This window comes from Haliotis rufescens, unplaced genomic scaffold (assembly GCF_023055435.1).
Source record: "Haliotis rufescens isolate VD_foot unplaced genomic scaffold, xgHalRufe1.0.p SCAF_1, whole genome shotgun sequence".
Lineage (NCBI taxonomy): Eukaryota > Metazoa > Mollusca > Gastropoda > Lepetellida > Haliotidae > Haliotis > Haliotis rufescens.
Window position 1 is genome coordinate 38,776,721 of NW_025963779.1, and position 16,732 is coordinate 38,793,452.

Below are 16,732 nucleotides of genomic sequence, written 5' to 3' on the forward strand. Positions count from 1 at the left end.
GACCAGACAACGCTCCCCTGTCACTATAGACTATCTACTTTATGAAGGGCGCCCCGACAATACCCAGTCACTATCGACTATCTACTGTATGAAGGGCCACAAGACAACGCTCCCCTGTCACTATAGACTATCTACTTTATGAAGGGCGCCCCGACAATACCCAGTCACTATCGACTATCTACTGCATGAAGGGCCACAAGACAACGCTCCCCTGTCACTATAGACTATCTACTTTATGAAGGGCGCCCCGACAATACCCAGTCACTATCGACTATCTACTGTATGAAGGGCCACAAGACAACGCTTCCCTGTCACTATAGACTATCTACTTTATGAAGCGCGCCCCGACAATACCCAGTCACTATAGACTATCTACTGTATGAAGGGCCACAAGACAACGCTCCCTGTCACTATAGACTATCTACTGTATGGGGGGCGACCAGACAATGCTCCCCTGTCACTATACACTATCTACTTTATGAAGGGCGCCCCGACAATACCCAGTCACTATCGACTATCTACTGTATGGAGGGCCACAAGACAACGCTCCCCTGTCACTATAGACTATCTACTTTATGAAGGGCGCCCAGACAATACCCAGTCACTATCGACTATCTACTGTATGAAGGGCCACAAGACAACGCTCCCCTGTCACTATAGACTATCTACTTTATGAAGGGCGCCCCGACAATACCCAGTCACTATCGACTATCTACTGTATGAAGGGCCACAAGACAACGCTCCCTGTCACTATAGACTATCTACTGTATGGGGGGCGACCAGACAATGCTCCCCTGTCACTATACACTATCTACTTTATGAAGGGCGCCCCGACAATACCCAGTCACTATCGACTATCTACTGTATGGGGGCGACCAGACAACGCTCCCCTGTCACTATAGACTATCTTCTTTATGAAGGGCGCCCCGACAATACCCAGTCACTGAGATACAAAACATCCCCGGTTATCTGATTGAGGGTTAAGTATACATATCAGTCTCATTTATTAGCTGATACATTTCCTTAGACATATATAATGCACCCAATATTACATTTAAAAAATTATATTCAGTGCTTAAAATAGTTTTTTCAATGAATATTATTTTCTGATTAAAAAGAATAATTACAGACGATACTAAAAGCCAGGCTACATTCGTCCTTGATACAAAAAGTTAGTATGTTCGTGATAAGAAATTGTCTGTTGATTTCTGTGTCTGTGAACCATTTTATAATGTCGTTACAGTGTATGTTTAGGTGCCTGTTTATGTCTAAACTTGTTACGATGTCTAGCTTCCATTATTTACGAGGAAATTAATTGGTTATGGAGACATTTTGGAATTCAGCTTTGCGTTTCAGTAAAGAACAACCACACTCCCTTATATTTACGATAAGAGTAAACAGTGATTTCCAACGCATGCCAAAGCCCATGTCTGAATCAGATAGTATCGCTACAAAATAGTGATAATGTATTTACCAGATTATTAATTTGAATATTTATGCCATCTTTATTAACATGAGGTATATAAAAACGTACACCCCCTAATCAGTGCCAATTTTATAAACATGCCGGGGGGAGTCGAAAAACTCAAAAACCAAGCCACTGACAAAAGTGCGGCTCAAGTAGAACGCACCAAGTACATCAAATTAGCACAGGTGTTAAAAACGCATAAATCTGCCTGGGTCAATTATTTTATTAAGAGCTCTGCCGCTAACACGCCTGGTGAAAGACGCATCCACGGGTCTCCTGGATCACACTCTCTAAAATATAGTCGTATAGTCCCATTCAAAGTTTTAAAAACGGAAATGGGGAACATAATTTCTGTTTTATTTCCCACAAATAAAAAGGGGCGAAAGAAACGAGCACGGGAATGATCCCTGGGTTGAAAAGCAAGCATAAACGAAAGGTTATTTGGCATGGTTAAGCAGCTTTTCGTCATTGTTTACATGTCAATTGCTTGTGGTTATGTGCAATTTATAGCATCTACTCGTTACTCGCCGGCCCTGCACTGCCTAGATGGGATTCGACCGTATAACAACACGTATGAACCTAACGACCCCACGGGTGAAGACTATCAGTTCCATTCAGAAATAAGCCTACACGAGGCCATGTACCAGCGCGCTGACCGATTGAACAAGTTTACAGATATTTCACATTTGCCATCAGTGTCCATGCGTTGTGACGTTCCTCTTCACCTGAATATTAAGTATCGCGCATGGAAGCTGCGTTGGGTAGTGTTATTATTACAGAAGGTTCAGTTTCATACTCGGACCTTTAAAAAATAAATTGAACAATTTACAATAAAATTATTTGCCATTCGCTCTGATGTAACAGGTTGGAATATTGTTGAGTCTGTTATCGTGGCCCTGTCGACCCAGCAGGCCACTGCACCAACGTGGACCAACAAACACTAGCGCCACGAGACTCAGGTCATGTACAGGTTAGAATTCTGCCCTCAACTGATGACAAAGTATGAAAATTGAATAGTGAATTTATTGGGTTCATTCATGATATTATGTGGCATGTTTTCCGTCTAAAAACTTAATTAACTCTATACGAGGAGAATGAAGTTATGTCCTATCACTTGATACACGGCACCACATAACACTACACGTGTTCCCCGACCAACATATTCTACTTCTACAAAACGTGGTTACTATCGGTAATCTTTTAAGGAGGGCAAGACCTGTTTGTATTAGGGAGTGTATATAACATACAGACTGTGACTACACTCATTTTATGTCTTCATCGTTCGACATAAGGATCTCAGCAAATGTTCTACCTTGATGTGCTTTGCTCTAGGATTCTATATTCAGCACGCTATCACTATATAACACTACTTTAATGCCAACGCACTACAAAGTAACACATAAACAGTAGCTTGCTTCGCTCGAAACAGTCAGTTTTCGCGATATTGATTTTTTTAACATGATAAATAAATCGATTTTACTTAAACCAATTTCTCATTGTAAAAGATAAGTACATTTGAAAACAATTGCAGATTCTGATACTTGATTGTGTTAGAAAAATATAATTACTATAATGTCTTGAATATACGAATGAAATAACACCAAACTACGGTGCAACATGTCTTAGTAAATGCTATGAACTAGTAAGTGAAATTGGTTTTGATTATTTTCTACACAAAAGAAGGGCGAAGAGATACCTGGCCGTAACATACAGACTACGGTAGAGTCTGCTTTCGCTCCCTATAAATCCACTTTTTTTAGTTTGTCACGTAAAGCGGTTTACATCGCATCGTGAAACCGTCCATATAGTTCCACATCCGTGTATACCATGAAGACATGTAGTCAATCCTAGTTGCCGTACATGAATATATGTATGTATGTTGTGAGACTGTTGTCGTGCGGTGTCACCATTACATGCACCTTTCTGCCGAGGGCTATAGTGGCCCATGTAAACGAAGAACGCAAACAACAGGGGGTTCAAAGCGTGGGGTCATCCATTTAGACATTTAAAAAACAAATTTTACGAGAGCTCTTGACTTGATTCTGCTCTGTCTCAGCTTTCCTTTCGTTATTGGTTGAAACCCGACTTCAGGAATAATGCAGGTCGCGGTTTTCTATTTCTCTACACGTGTCTATGCCAAGCAATATTACGTAATGCACCGAAAACTGTGAAATCAGATTACTGCTGATGTGGCTCCTTAGTCTATCTTTCTGTCCTTCACATGTTCCAGCCACTTACTGCTGTGACATATAGATACAAGAAAAGTACCCTTGTTTCGAATTCACTTACTACGAAATAACTCAACTTTCGTTTTAGCGCGCGCGCGCGTGTGTGTGTGTGTGTGTGTGTGTGTTATTGTTATGGCAATACTAAGACTTCTGTATAGGGATCTATTCAGTATTTAAGGTTGTCGTATAAAATACTTAATTAGTGCATACGGTGTACACAAACCGAGCTGTTCCATGTATATAATGATACTATCGATCACACGTAGTTCGGCGTCCGAAACAGGCATGTAATAAGTTCATGCACTGAAAATATTTGTCAATGAAGAAAGACAGTAGCATATTGTGAGTGCACATGCCGATCCGCGAGATGTCCCGACAGGGCGGGTTGATCGGCCCTGTGTGTACCTGCCTCCTGGGGGTGAGTCTCTCTCACAGGGATGTGTGCCATCAAAGAACTGCTCAAGTTAACATCAAATATATGCCAGTTACGGTAAAGTTGATATATTAGTATTGTCAGTTTCGTACATGACTTCCTTGAAATCTCACCTCGCCATGATGCCCAGCTGATCTGACAAACCGCCCCAGGTACTACATCCGCATTGCCAAGTAGAACACGCATTTTATGTACGCAAAGTTTGTTTGATGTGTCACTGACAACATACGTGTTTTATATATGCATTGTAAAGCACATTTGCCAAGTTATTCTGTAAACTGTACAGGCGTTTTGTCACAGACATATATGAAACCTACAGGAATTTGATAACTGTAGCGGACAACAGCACATGTTAGAAGCGTTCATTTACTCATATCTATACTAGTGCCCTACACCCTATGTTGATCTCCGAAAAGACTAACATCTAGTCTCTGCAATGAACATATTTTACAGATTTTTGGGTTTTTTAAATTATAGTTATTAGATATGATAAAAAAGATATGAGACTTTCTTCATTTACTGGTGTAATCTAGACTTGCCGAATATTATAGACTTGCATTGGCTGTATTGTATATTTGTTTCAGGGTCTGTATGAGAAACCACCCTCCCCCGTCCATTAAAGTGTAATTTAAAAGAATCTGAAATTCGTCCTCAGTCTGAGAATAAGCCCTGATAAATAATCTCATAACCCATGCAACGTCTCAGAATATTAACACAATTCTGTTCTGAAAGCATAGAACACCATAAGGTTTAAAGGTAGGGCTTCATAGCAAAATGTCAGAATAAGCCATTTGGTAACGATTAAGCAAGTTTGCTACAGTAATATTTACATATATAGATATTCTGATTTATTTACTTATGTCATACTTCTTTACTCGCTGTATAAATATCCACACCTGGCACGAATAACAGTAAACGAGGCATAGTGGAGAACGTATAACGCACGTTACGGCTCATCAACCGTCAACATGTAATTTAATCATTTCTGCAGTATATCAAATAGGAAATTGTTGGAAGCGTGTCAGGGGTACCGAGGAATTGATTTACTTAGTTTTCTAGTAAGGTTTCGTATACTATTCATAATATTTGTCAAACATTATTTCTGAAGTAATTCAGTTTAGTTAATTTATTTTCGAAGGATGATTTAATAACGGCGCCTTTCGTGGTGTGATGTAATTATTTAGATGAGGATTAAGAAGGATGGCAATATTCCGCCTCAACTGGTACAATCCTTGGTCGTATTTTGCAGAAATTAAATTCTTTTAACTGGAAAGATTGTATACATTACAAGGTTGGTCACTTGAAGAATTTCAATTTGAAAATGTTAATTAATCATGTGCCTAATTAATTAGCTATGTTATACTTCCAGGAGAGGCCACGAAGTTGATACTGACACTATTTTAATCCCTGTGTCCACAGTGCAACAGCTTATGCTTCAAGTGATGTATTATAACACAGTGCTCCTCTCCTTTTTGGCTCCATCACCTGCTTTATAACGGTGTTGGAATTTACGCCGAAATATCGCAACAAATGTTGTTTGTTGTTGTTTAACGCCGCACACAGCAATATGACGGCGGTCTGTAAATAATAGAGTCTGGACAAGACAAACCAGTGATTGACATCGATCTACGCAATTGGGATACGATGAAATGCATCAACCAAGTCGGCGATCCTGACCACCCGATCCCGTTAGCATTGTCGCCTTTTACGGCACGCATGGGTTGCTGAAGACAGGGATCTTACAGGGTTCGCAACAAATGTGACAAGACGGTAATTATACTTAATACTTTGTCATTAGTATCCAAAATAGTAATGAAACTCAACGATCTAAACATGATTTGTAATAATTATCGTACTATGATAATAGTCTTGCTTGACAATGTGAATCAGTATAATCACGTTTCCGTCACCCGCATGCCTTATAAACACGAACAACAGTTTTCATATGAGAATGAACAACTGAATTGAAAAAAAATATGAAACGAAATGACGGACCATGTTAAGATGTGAATAACCTTGTTGCAAATTGGTTATAAATACTTGCAACCGCTTGTTCATAATGGCTTCTCCAAACCGTTAATCAGTCGGGTTTGTTCAGTGTTAGAGAGGCGAGGAGCGGATACCAAACACATCTGAAGATATCAAAATTACGTTTATTTTCGGAAGGACGCGCAGGGCCATATGTTTTAGATTGACTTATTTCCCCTATCATTTGAGTTTCGTTTACATAAAAACGGTTGCAGGAAACGGTTTGGCTTTGGAACCAGAATCAAATATAAATAGTTGTAATTGTTTTGTTAACAATCACCCGGTGTTCCGTGTTCAAATCTTCGTCTTGAGAACAACATTACCTCAGTAACTGGCACACGCTAGTACAATGTGCGACTATAGATGCTTCGGTGGCGCTCGTCCTCGGACAGTAGCATGGCGGTTACAATACCTATTACGTTGTATAGCATCATTTACAGTTACCAGTCTCTCTTACAGAAACCCAAGCATATATTTCATAAAACAATCAACTCCATGCATGCCATTCTTAACTCAAGCAGTCCATATGCTCATCTCCTTTAGAGCTCTCTGAGACTTGAGGGAAATTCCTTAATACTAGTGAACTCCTTCATGTAAATATTTTTTTGATTGATTTTATCTGATAAACTGAGAGACAAAAGAAACTATAGCTCTCAGTTGATTTTATCATGTTCGATTTTCAATTGAAAATATCTTAAGTTAGCGATATTCTATAGACAAATAGACTAAACTGTACTGACGCTTAGTAAGCACTCGAAGACAACTCCCACTTGGTTATAATCGTAAAAAGGAAGTTTGCTACAAAACTTTTAAAAAGTAAAAGAAATGGCACAATATGCAACTGATGATGGGTACATTTAAACATTTTATCTTTGAAAAGCAATAAATAAGCTTTTTTCGGCACAAATTTACATTTCAAACATGTAGATATCGTGTGGTGGCACATGCATTCGTTCCTCACCCCCATTCTTCATTGAAACAGTTTATTTTTATAAAAAAATTTACCCTACGATTATTTTTTAAAAACTGTTGCAGGAACGAGTTGGTGAAATAGACATAATCAAGCTTAACAACAGGTCTTCCAATTCTGAATTACATAAAACTCTCGGTATACTACGTTTGTCCCTCGGTTTACATAACTGTATTTAGGGGACTATATGTCAGTCCACACGGTTTCCTGTATCTAGACATTAACATTAAACGCCGTATTATAAAAGTGATCTGGGGAGCTTAATAGAATTGATAATTTGACAACGTCTAGCATCACCATAAAAAAAATAAATTAAATAATGCAATATGTTCGATTTGTAATTTACTTTATTTTTTTTAATTTACGCATAATTATTTTATATAATAAGAAGAAGAAGTTAAAACCGTCTGTATGTCCCACTTATTTCATTTTGATCTTTAAAATGATAACAAGCTCATTGCGAAAGTGTATAGGATGTTGAGTGGTCATCTACCGCTGTTGGTCCAGCGAGGGCAAGCTCATCATTGGCGGGGCTGTCCCTCGGTGGAAGTGGGGTTAAATAATCTCACAGATTAGAATGATTGCTCTGGTTTACCCGCGAAAACAAAGAATTCCATCCCGCTTCAAGGGACATTTAAATGACATTTTTACAATGCGTAAGATTTAACACAGCATGAATGGTAATTAAAAACAAATAAAATCCAAATAAATCTGCTTTTGAAGGAGTGATGTCGGTATAAAAGTGTCTACAACATAACATACGCTTCCTGAAGAATGAATAGAAGAAACAGGGCGACCCCCACACTGGCATGTAACGTCATACAGGACGTGCAGTCCGACATAGAAACCACAACACATCCTAGACAACCATGCAGTTGTTATTGTTCAGGTGACATTATGTTCTGAAAATATGGTATGAATATAAACTGTTTTAAAAACAGACTTTTTCGTTTTGGAACTACCAATCACTGAAGGGTGATAACAATTTTACTTCTTAAAGCGATCATTCTGGATGTCTTGAAATGTATTGAAAAACGACGATAAACAAAAACACTCTTGCGCCAGTAGCATTTACCTCTTTGACAAGTCCCCACTGGATCTTTTCTGATGAATACTGTGATGTTCTTCTTTTGGGGTTTACAATACAATCCCTTATCGCACTTCCCTAGGTAGTTAAAATCTCCACCACACTTTTGCCCCTCCAGTTTAGCGCATGCGGGGCAACAGTTGCAGATACCGGTTGTGATGCCGCCTTTACATTTGAGTCTGGAAGCTTTGCGGGGAGAACAGTGGATTTTGTCACAGGTTGGGCACTGCATCCCATCACAGACACTAGCAAGCAGGCTTATCACAGTGACAGTCGTGTATACAATCCACACAGTGCTTCGTAACATGGGCAGGTATGTCATTCTTTGGCAAAAATGGAACCTAACTCCAACAGCTGTTTCCATGGATATCCTTTAGAATCCATTCACTTGCATGAATTCAAAGTTTTTATGCCTCATTGAATTCTGTCACACATCATTCCTTCTCACTGACAGGGTGCGTGTGTCTCGTAAACATAACTCCTGCAGCGACATCTCAGGTAGACACTCTCCTTCAATGGATGTGTAGTGTTGGAAAAGATAAATAAGAAATGTCACAGAGCGGGAATGGGCCTCTCCACTCAGAAATTGGAATCTTCAAGAATAAGTGGTTTTATTCCTATTGGAAATATCCATATTGAAAAAATATGGAAAAATCGTAAAATGTTCGAAATGTGCGTAGTTGTTTCTTCTTTTCACAGCATGATGGAAATTTGAGTGTCTGAACACCCGTGAAAACAATGTCTCTCCGTCATCATAACCATCGTCTGCCACGTTCGCTCGCTCGCGTGCCTTCGCATCGTCTGCCGAAAGTGACACGTGCTTGGTTAGTAAACCTCCGTCAGTTAGAATAACACGCTGCTTGTCAGTCCTTTACCTTCAGCGATTCTCCACTCGCATTTGCCTGCTCGATTATTTCTTTAGCTGCGTTTTTGCCCAATTATTGTCTATCCCTCACACTCTCTCTTTTCAGACCTGTCAATCAACACATCAACGTCAATCACCGCGCGCGCTTTATCCGGGTCTGTTTTCCCTTGTATTCTCGTCTGCTTGTTGGGAGGGAGTCGGGGTGAGCGCTCGCCTGATTTCTACTATTACCTGTGTCACGATCTACTGTGGGAGCGCGCACCCTCGGCAAGCATCGACCAGCCAAATGGGACAGCGAGAAGGGGAGAAATATTAGCACTGTCAGTGCCTAGTACAAGACCTATTTGACTGGCGGGAAGTCTAGCAACACAAGTCTGCTCCTTCGCAAAGAAGTTTAGAGATCGCATCACAAGAGGTAATTGCTGGTTTATGAGAGCCCAATGGCGTGAACTGAATCTGCAGGGGTATTATATCACGCAGTCGCCCCTGTCTAAACACACAACGTCACAGCTTGGCTGTTAACATCCACTACCCTTTTCTTTATCATTTCAACCATTTCCTCTGAATTCCGTGCTGTTGTGTCTGTAATAAACGACATCAACAGGTAAGTACAATGATGCATCAGTACCGCATGTGTTGCTTTCCGTCAGTCGGCAGCCGACAGCTCAGCGATCAATGCATATTATTGGCTTCTACCATCCATCGGCTGACAAATTTACGTACCTGTCTAACTTACAAAGTTGAATGTTTCGATCGTGTTATATCGTGCATGGATACACCCAGTACATTGAATAAATTAACAGTTGCATACACAACTATAGCCGCTGATCACACCACACGAACCTTTGATAGAGTGCAGATAAGTGTGAGCCTTTACCTTTTCCCTGCCTAAGACTTCAGCCTAGTCATTCGGTCCCAGTGCGTATCTGTTCTGTCAGAACTAATTAACTGCACATATAAATCAGTTGTATTATGAACCAGGACGAGTTTAGAACTGAACTGAACATTCGGTCTCCTGTTCCCATGCTCTGTAATGCCCAGGTAGAAGAGTATTATTTCAGCACGTGCCCTGCTCGGCGCAGGTAGCATTAGCGCGCTGGGGACCTGGAGGGGGTTGAAATATACACCTCTATTGATTGGGACGAGGATTTACTTCACTAACAAAATGGAAGAAATCAAAAATGATTGGCATTAAAGAAGCCCTACAAATACTTGAGAGAGACCCAGTGGGCAAAAGTCAATAGCTGACGGCATGCCCGCATTCCTAAAACACTCCAACATTCTTGTGCCGGTATACAAGGCTCTGTCAGTCTACGGGAGGGAAAACCTGCTGAAGGGGGATCTTTTCTATTACTGTAAATACCACAAAAATATGAAGCGTGTGTTTTCATCAGACACATTCAACTATCAGTTTTCTGTATGTGCGTTCACCGTATGGCAGCAGACATTTCTTTTACGTTATTATGTTTTGTCTTTTTGTTCTGTCGACTTACTCTATAACTCTACACCTTTCTAACAAACACTATCAATTTTAAGCGCAGTAAACACATAGTTTTGTGCCGTTTGTGCGCTATATAAATACAAGCATTATTATTTTTATTATTTTTATTATTTTTTATTATTATTATTATTATTATTATCATTATTATTATTAAAATCATTAATGTGCGAATAAAAGGGATCACTATTCACTTTCCGGGAAAAGGTAAAACTTATTTGTGTATATATGCATTTTCTGATGATAATCAAAACGGCCATTTAAAATGTTAAAACGAATACTTACGTCGAAATATATTTTTTTAACAGAATCTAATTGTGTTTATGAGGATTCCAAGTCGATATGAAACAAGACAACCAAGGCTTGAATATTTAATATGTAAACTGTAACAATATTTATTATAATGGAACGTTGCTAGTATCACAGGTCAGGTTATGGGTATTGCCGTCATTTGTGGAGGGTTCTAAATATCTTATATAAACACTTTCCGGATACCAGTCATTTATCATCGACGAAATATGCTGTAGTTCTCATAGTGGATGGTGCGAGCACTTCATGGTTAAACTTGCTAATTTAGCCACTCTTGAGCGACACGCACACATGTTATATCCCAGCGCTGCACGCCTTGGCGACGAACGGTCATAGACTTTATTGCCATCAAGCTGTGGTCAAGTTTAATGGCATATTAAAACGGTGGACAGTACTGACAACATACTCAATCTTGTACCAATTATGTCGTATTGTGTATACGAAATTCTCTGTGTATATTGTTTATGAAAACAACCTCTCGTAATTCCATTTTGGAATGGTGTGTGTGTAATTGTTATGCTTTTATGTCACGATATGCTTTACTTTAATATTTGTGTCTTAATATATTGTACTTACACGGTGAGACTTAGTTCAGCATAGTTTGTCTAGAACAGGTGTAGCACATGAATTGTATATCAAATGTATGTACACAAGTGTTGGTAGGGGTCGGCTTTGGCAGTTAGCCTTACGCGAGTGAGTTTCGTGTTTTGTAATGCGGCTTTTTAGACACATTATTCTAGTTATGACAGTTAGTATTACGTATATACGTATATTTGTGAGAATATATATAATGTTATATTTAAACAGACGAGGTCAGATAAAATGGGGTTTAACGTCGCGGGCAAGATAATTGCTCTTATGTGGCCACGTGCGTGTGCGTGTGCGTGTGCGTGTGTGCGTGTGAGTATATATATATATATATATATATATATATATATATATATATATATATATATATATCTGTTTTTACTAATCCTGACTGATGCTCGTTCACTACTGGTAGCCCACTGACATACCATACTGACATAACACTTCAATCTTTATTTGCAGTACTGAAATGGTCATATAACCCTAGAGTACATATATACATACAGTATCAATGGGTGCAATAGGAATAAATATATCGTAAATATTATCACATCTACAATGCTTTGTTTGTTTGTTTATTTGTTGCACTCGGCAATATTCCAGCTATATGACGGCGGTCTGTAAATAATTGAGTCTGGACCAGACAATCCAGTGAAGCAAGCATAGTCGCATTTTACGGCACATCTACAATATATATATATATATATATATATATATATATATATATATATATATATATATATATATATATATTCATTGCAAGATACTTTGTGATTGTTTTATTTTGAGATCACATGAGGAAAACATGGTATTCGTCTTCCATCTAATGACAAGTACAATATGTACACAATCGGTTTCCCCTACAGACATTCCTTTGAGTAACTTTAAAAGGCATGTTTTTATAAGCAACGCTCGTAATATACATCAACGCTGGATGTTCTTCTGATGTTCGTGAACTTTCTTAACACCCATGTTTCTTTTCACAAACAGTTGCAGTCAGCGTCACACACACATTTTTGAAATGTTACTACAAACTTGAAATAAGTGAGTTTATGGAGTAAAAGATATGAGGGCACTCAAGCAGCAGGAAGGTCCCAAGATAGGAGTCCTGCCTCATTAAAGCGAGCCTTGTGCTAACCATGTCGTGTCATCAATTACCGCAAGTGTGTGGTTGACAGTCGGAAGATCACACGAGAGTTTGTTGTGTGTTAGGATGACAGGGGTTAATCTCGGGTTAACCCTACAAGTGTTCCCAAGAGGAATCTTTACCCCCTGGGAGAAACTGGAGAGTGTTAGAGGACCCGGAAGGGTGTGTAATTGGGCAGCCCTGTTGTTGCTGGTGCAGCCTCGTGTGGCCTCCCTGGTTCTGGTTCATATGTTCAAGACACCATCGTTCATTAGTCCCCAAGATGGGCGGAAAACCTTGATGGTTTTACTTTTGCCGTGAATGAGAGTAACCTTGAAAATGCGGTGGGAATCTGAGTGCATACACATTAAGAGTAATTGGTGTTTCGTCTCCCGGTGCGATATACCAGAACGTAAGGGGTGTTTTCATTATGAAATATAATGACGGACAATACTTTGATAGTTTCAGTGACGTGTGCAAGATTGGTTCCCAACGCCAGATGCCGAGCAAGAACTAACGGGACAGGAAGCTGAAGAATTTGGAACGTATGTTCACTTGCCTGATCTAAGGTGCATGGATGTGCCCATGTACGGGTTCTATAGTGTGTAGACATTGACGTGTAGCGATGAACTATCACAAACATGAACAACATGACAGTCTCTTCATATATGACAGTTTAGCCGGCTGACAGGATGTATTGGGCTTAAACATTCACATGTTTCATATCAAAATTGCAAGAGGTTTAGAAAGTTGATCATTGCCAAGATACCTCTGGAAGGGAGACCCGTGAAGGTCCGGCTAGATAATAATTCTTCAGCAACCCATGCATGCCGTAAGAGGCGACAAACGGGATTGGGTGGTCGGGCTCGCTGCATTGGTTGATGCATGTCATCGTATCCCAATTGCGTAGATCGATGCTCATGATGTCAATCACTGGATTGTCTGGTCCAGACTCGATTTTTTACAGACCGACGTCATATAGCTGGAATATTGGTGGAATGCGGTGTTTAACAACACACAAACATGTTCCAGGTAGCTGCACCCATCCTCCTGTGGTGATGCCGGGTTAGAGTAGTTCCCCACTCACCTATGCTTGTCTTAAGCCGACTAAATGGTTGGGGTGGTCAGCTGGGTGGATTGGTTGATTGCATGTACTACCACGACGGCGGAGGACGTTCCTCAAGCCCGTGTATGTCTGGTCCAGGCCGAATTACTTACTCAGGCGTCATATTGCGTGATGCAACAAACGTAAAGCAAGAGCCAGATTGTATGTTCAAACTATTCCTGCCATGTGTTCCATGCGCCAATCTAAATGTTCCGTTCCTATTTATGATCGGCAGTATTACAGCTTGTTGTTGATGATGTGGGCAACCACCTCGGCCGGCAGTATTACAGCTAGTGATGGTATGGGCAACCACCGTGGCCGGCAGTATTTCAGCTTGTTGTTGATGATGTGGGCAACCACCATGGCCGGTAGTATTACATCTAGTGATGGAATGGGCAACCACTGTGGTCGGCAGTATTACATCTAGTGATGGAATGGGCAACCACCGTGGTCGGCAGTATTACATCTAGTGATGGTATGGGCAACCACCGTGGCAGGCAGTATCACAGCTAGTGATGGTATGGGCAACCACCGTGGCAGGCAGTATCACAGCTAGTGATGGTATGGGCAACCGCCGTGGCCGGTAATAATACAGCTAGTGATGGTATGGGCAACCACCGGGGCCGGCAGTATTACAGCTAGTGATGGTATGGGCAACCGCCGTGGCCGGCAGTATTACAGCTAGTGATGATGTGGGCAACCACCGTGCCCGGCAGTATTACAGCTAGTTGTTGATGATGTGGGCAACCACCGTGGCCGGTAATAATACAGCTAGTGATGGTATGGGCAACCACCGTGGCCGGCAGTATTACAGCTAGTGATGGTATGGGCAACCGCCGTGGCCGGCAGTTTTACAGCTAGTGATGGTATGGGCAACCACCGTGGCAGGCAGTATCACAGATAGTGATGGTATGGGCAACCGCCGTGGCCGGTAATTATAAAGCTAGTGATGGTATGGGCAACCACCGTGGCCGGCAGTATTACAGCTAGTGATGGTATGGGCAACCGCCGTGGCCGGCAGTATTACAGCTAGTGATGATGTGGGCAACCACCGTGCCCGGCAGTATTACAGCTAGTTGTTGATGATGTGGGCAACCACCGTGGCCGGCAGTATTACAGCTAGTGATGGTATTGGCAACCTCCGTGGCAGGCAGTATTACAGCTAGTGATGGTATGGGCAACCGCCGTGCCCGGCAGTATCACAGCTAGTGATGGTATGGGCAACCGCCGTGGCCGGCAGTATTACAGATAGTGATGGTATGGGCAACCGCCGTGCCCGGCAGTATTACAGCTAGTGATGGTATGGGCAACCGCCGTGCCCGGCAGTATTACAGCTAGTGATGGTATGGGCAACCAATGTGGCCGGCAGTATTACATCTAGTGATGATGTGGGCAACCGCCGTGCCCGGCAGTATTACAGCTAGTGATGATGTGGGCAACCGCCGTGCCCGGCAGTATTACAGCTAGTGATGGTATGGGCAACCGCCGTGGCCGGCAGTATCACAGCTAGTGATGGTATGGGCAACCGCCGTGGCCGGTAATTATAAAGCTAGTGATGGTATGGGCAACCACCGTGGCAGGCAGTATTACAGCTAGTGATGGTATGGGCAACCGCCGTGGCCGGCAGTATTAAAGCTAGTGACGGTATGGGCAACCACCGTGGCAGGCAGTATCACAGCTAGTAATGGAATTGGCAACCGCCGTGGCCGGTAATTGTAAAGCTAGTGATGGTATGGGCAACCGCCGTGGCCGGCAGTATTACAGCTAGTGATGGTATGGGCAACCACCGTGGCCGGCAGTATTACAGCTAGTGATGGTATGGGCAACCGCCGTGCCGGCAGTATTACAGCTAGTGGTGGTATGGGCAACCGCCGTGGCCGGCAGTATTACAGCTAGTGATGGTGTGGGCAACCGCCGTGGCCGGCAGTATTACAGCTAGTGATGATGTGGGCAACCGCCGTGGCCGTCAGTATTACAGCTAGTGATGATGTGGGCAACCGCCGTGGCCGGCAGTATTACAGCTAGTGATGATGTGGGCAACCGCCGTGGCCGGCAGTATTACAGCTAGTGATTATGTGGGCAACCGCCGTGGCCGGCAGTATTACAGATAGACTTAGGCTTGACGGGCTACACCCATACATTTTATTTTCAGATGATCATATTATTTTGACGTGAGAAAAATCCTGCATCCCGCTGTTAAATACTATGATCGTTAATATCAGTTTCTTTCGAAAAGCATACAATTATGTATAACATAGCCACTTGGGTAGGCATTCAAAAGGAAACTGCCTACTTGCAATGTACAGAAACTACTTCTTGACTGTACGCTTAACGACCGGAATGTTGACGACGTGAAGTTGAATTTTGACTCGCTTACAATTGATGTTAACAAATAAATTCTGAAAAGAAGAATATCCCAGTTTAGGCACAGAGACCAGGGTCCCGTTGTTCTTCTACTATACCAATTATGAGTGCTGCGATCGGTTTGTGAACGCCCTTCGTTGCTCGGGCTCGACGTCAAGTTACTTTTACGACCGCTTCCACATACTTGACCCTGACAGTTTGTTCTTGTCGATAACGTCCGTTTAGATGAAACCTACGACAAATTGTAACGCCAACTTGTATAGCGAGCTGTATAAACCTGGACGTAGTGTTTAATCAACTGAGTGGGCTGTGTCGTTAGTGGTGATGGTGGAAGTGTGGCGACTGCACTTGTTGAACGTTCGTGCATGTGTTGCCTTCTCTGTACAAGTCAGAAATTATTTCGATCCTACCGTGATAACATTTATTCGCTGTGTTTGAAAAAGAGATTTGTGTAAGAAATTGTTACTTAAGATATTTCAGACAATCCTTAATTTTTTTTACGATATCTCCCCCTTTAGAGGCATTCCTCCTCGACCCCGCTGGTCCCCTGTACCGGCCAATCACCCCCACTCCCTCCCGCACCGCGTGCACCGCTGCACTGACTCGTCAAGCTTAGCCTTAAGTAATCTATCTCATTAGAAGATCACAGGAACCACTAATTCA

General features: G+C 41.7%; 1 protein-coding gene across 1 annotated transcript in view; it reads right to left on the reverse strand.

Moving 5' to 3' along the window:
- The window catches only part of LOC124135738 (cysteine-rich motor neuron 1 protein-like), a 33,378-nt gene extending 23,273 nt beyond the window's left edge, over nucleotides 1-10,105 (reverse strand). Inside the window, exon 1 of the mRNA XM_046501258.2 lies at nucleotides 8,203-10,105. Within this exon, the coding sequence (XP_046357214.1) occupies nucleotides 8,203-8,578 (376 nt within the window). The 5' untranslated portion in view covers nucleotides 8,579-10,105. The remainder of the gene's footprint in view (nucleotides 1-8,202) is intronic.
- Between the last annotated feature and the right edge of the window lie 6,627 nt (nucleotides 10,106-16,732).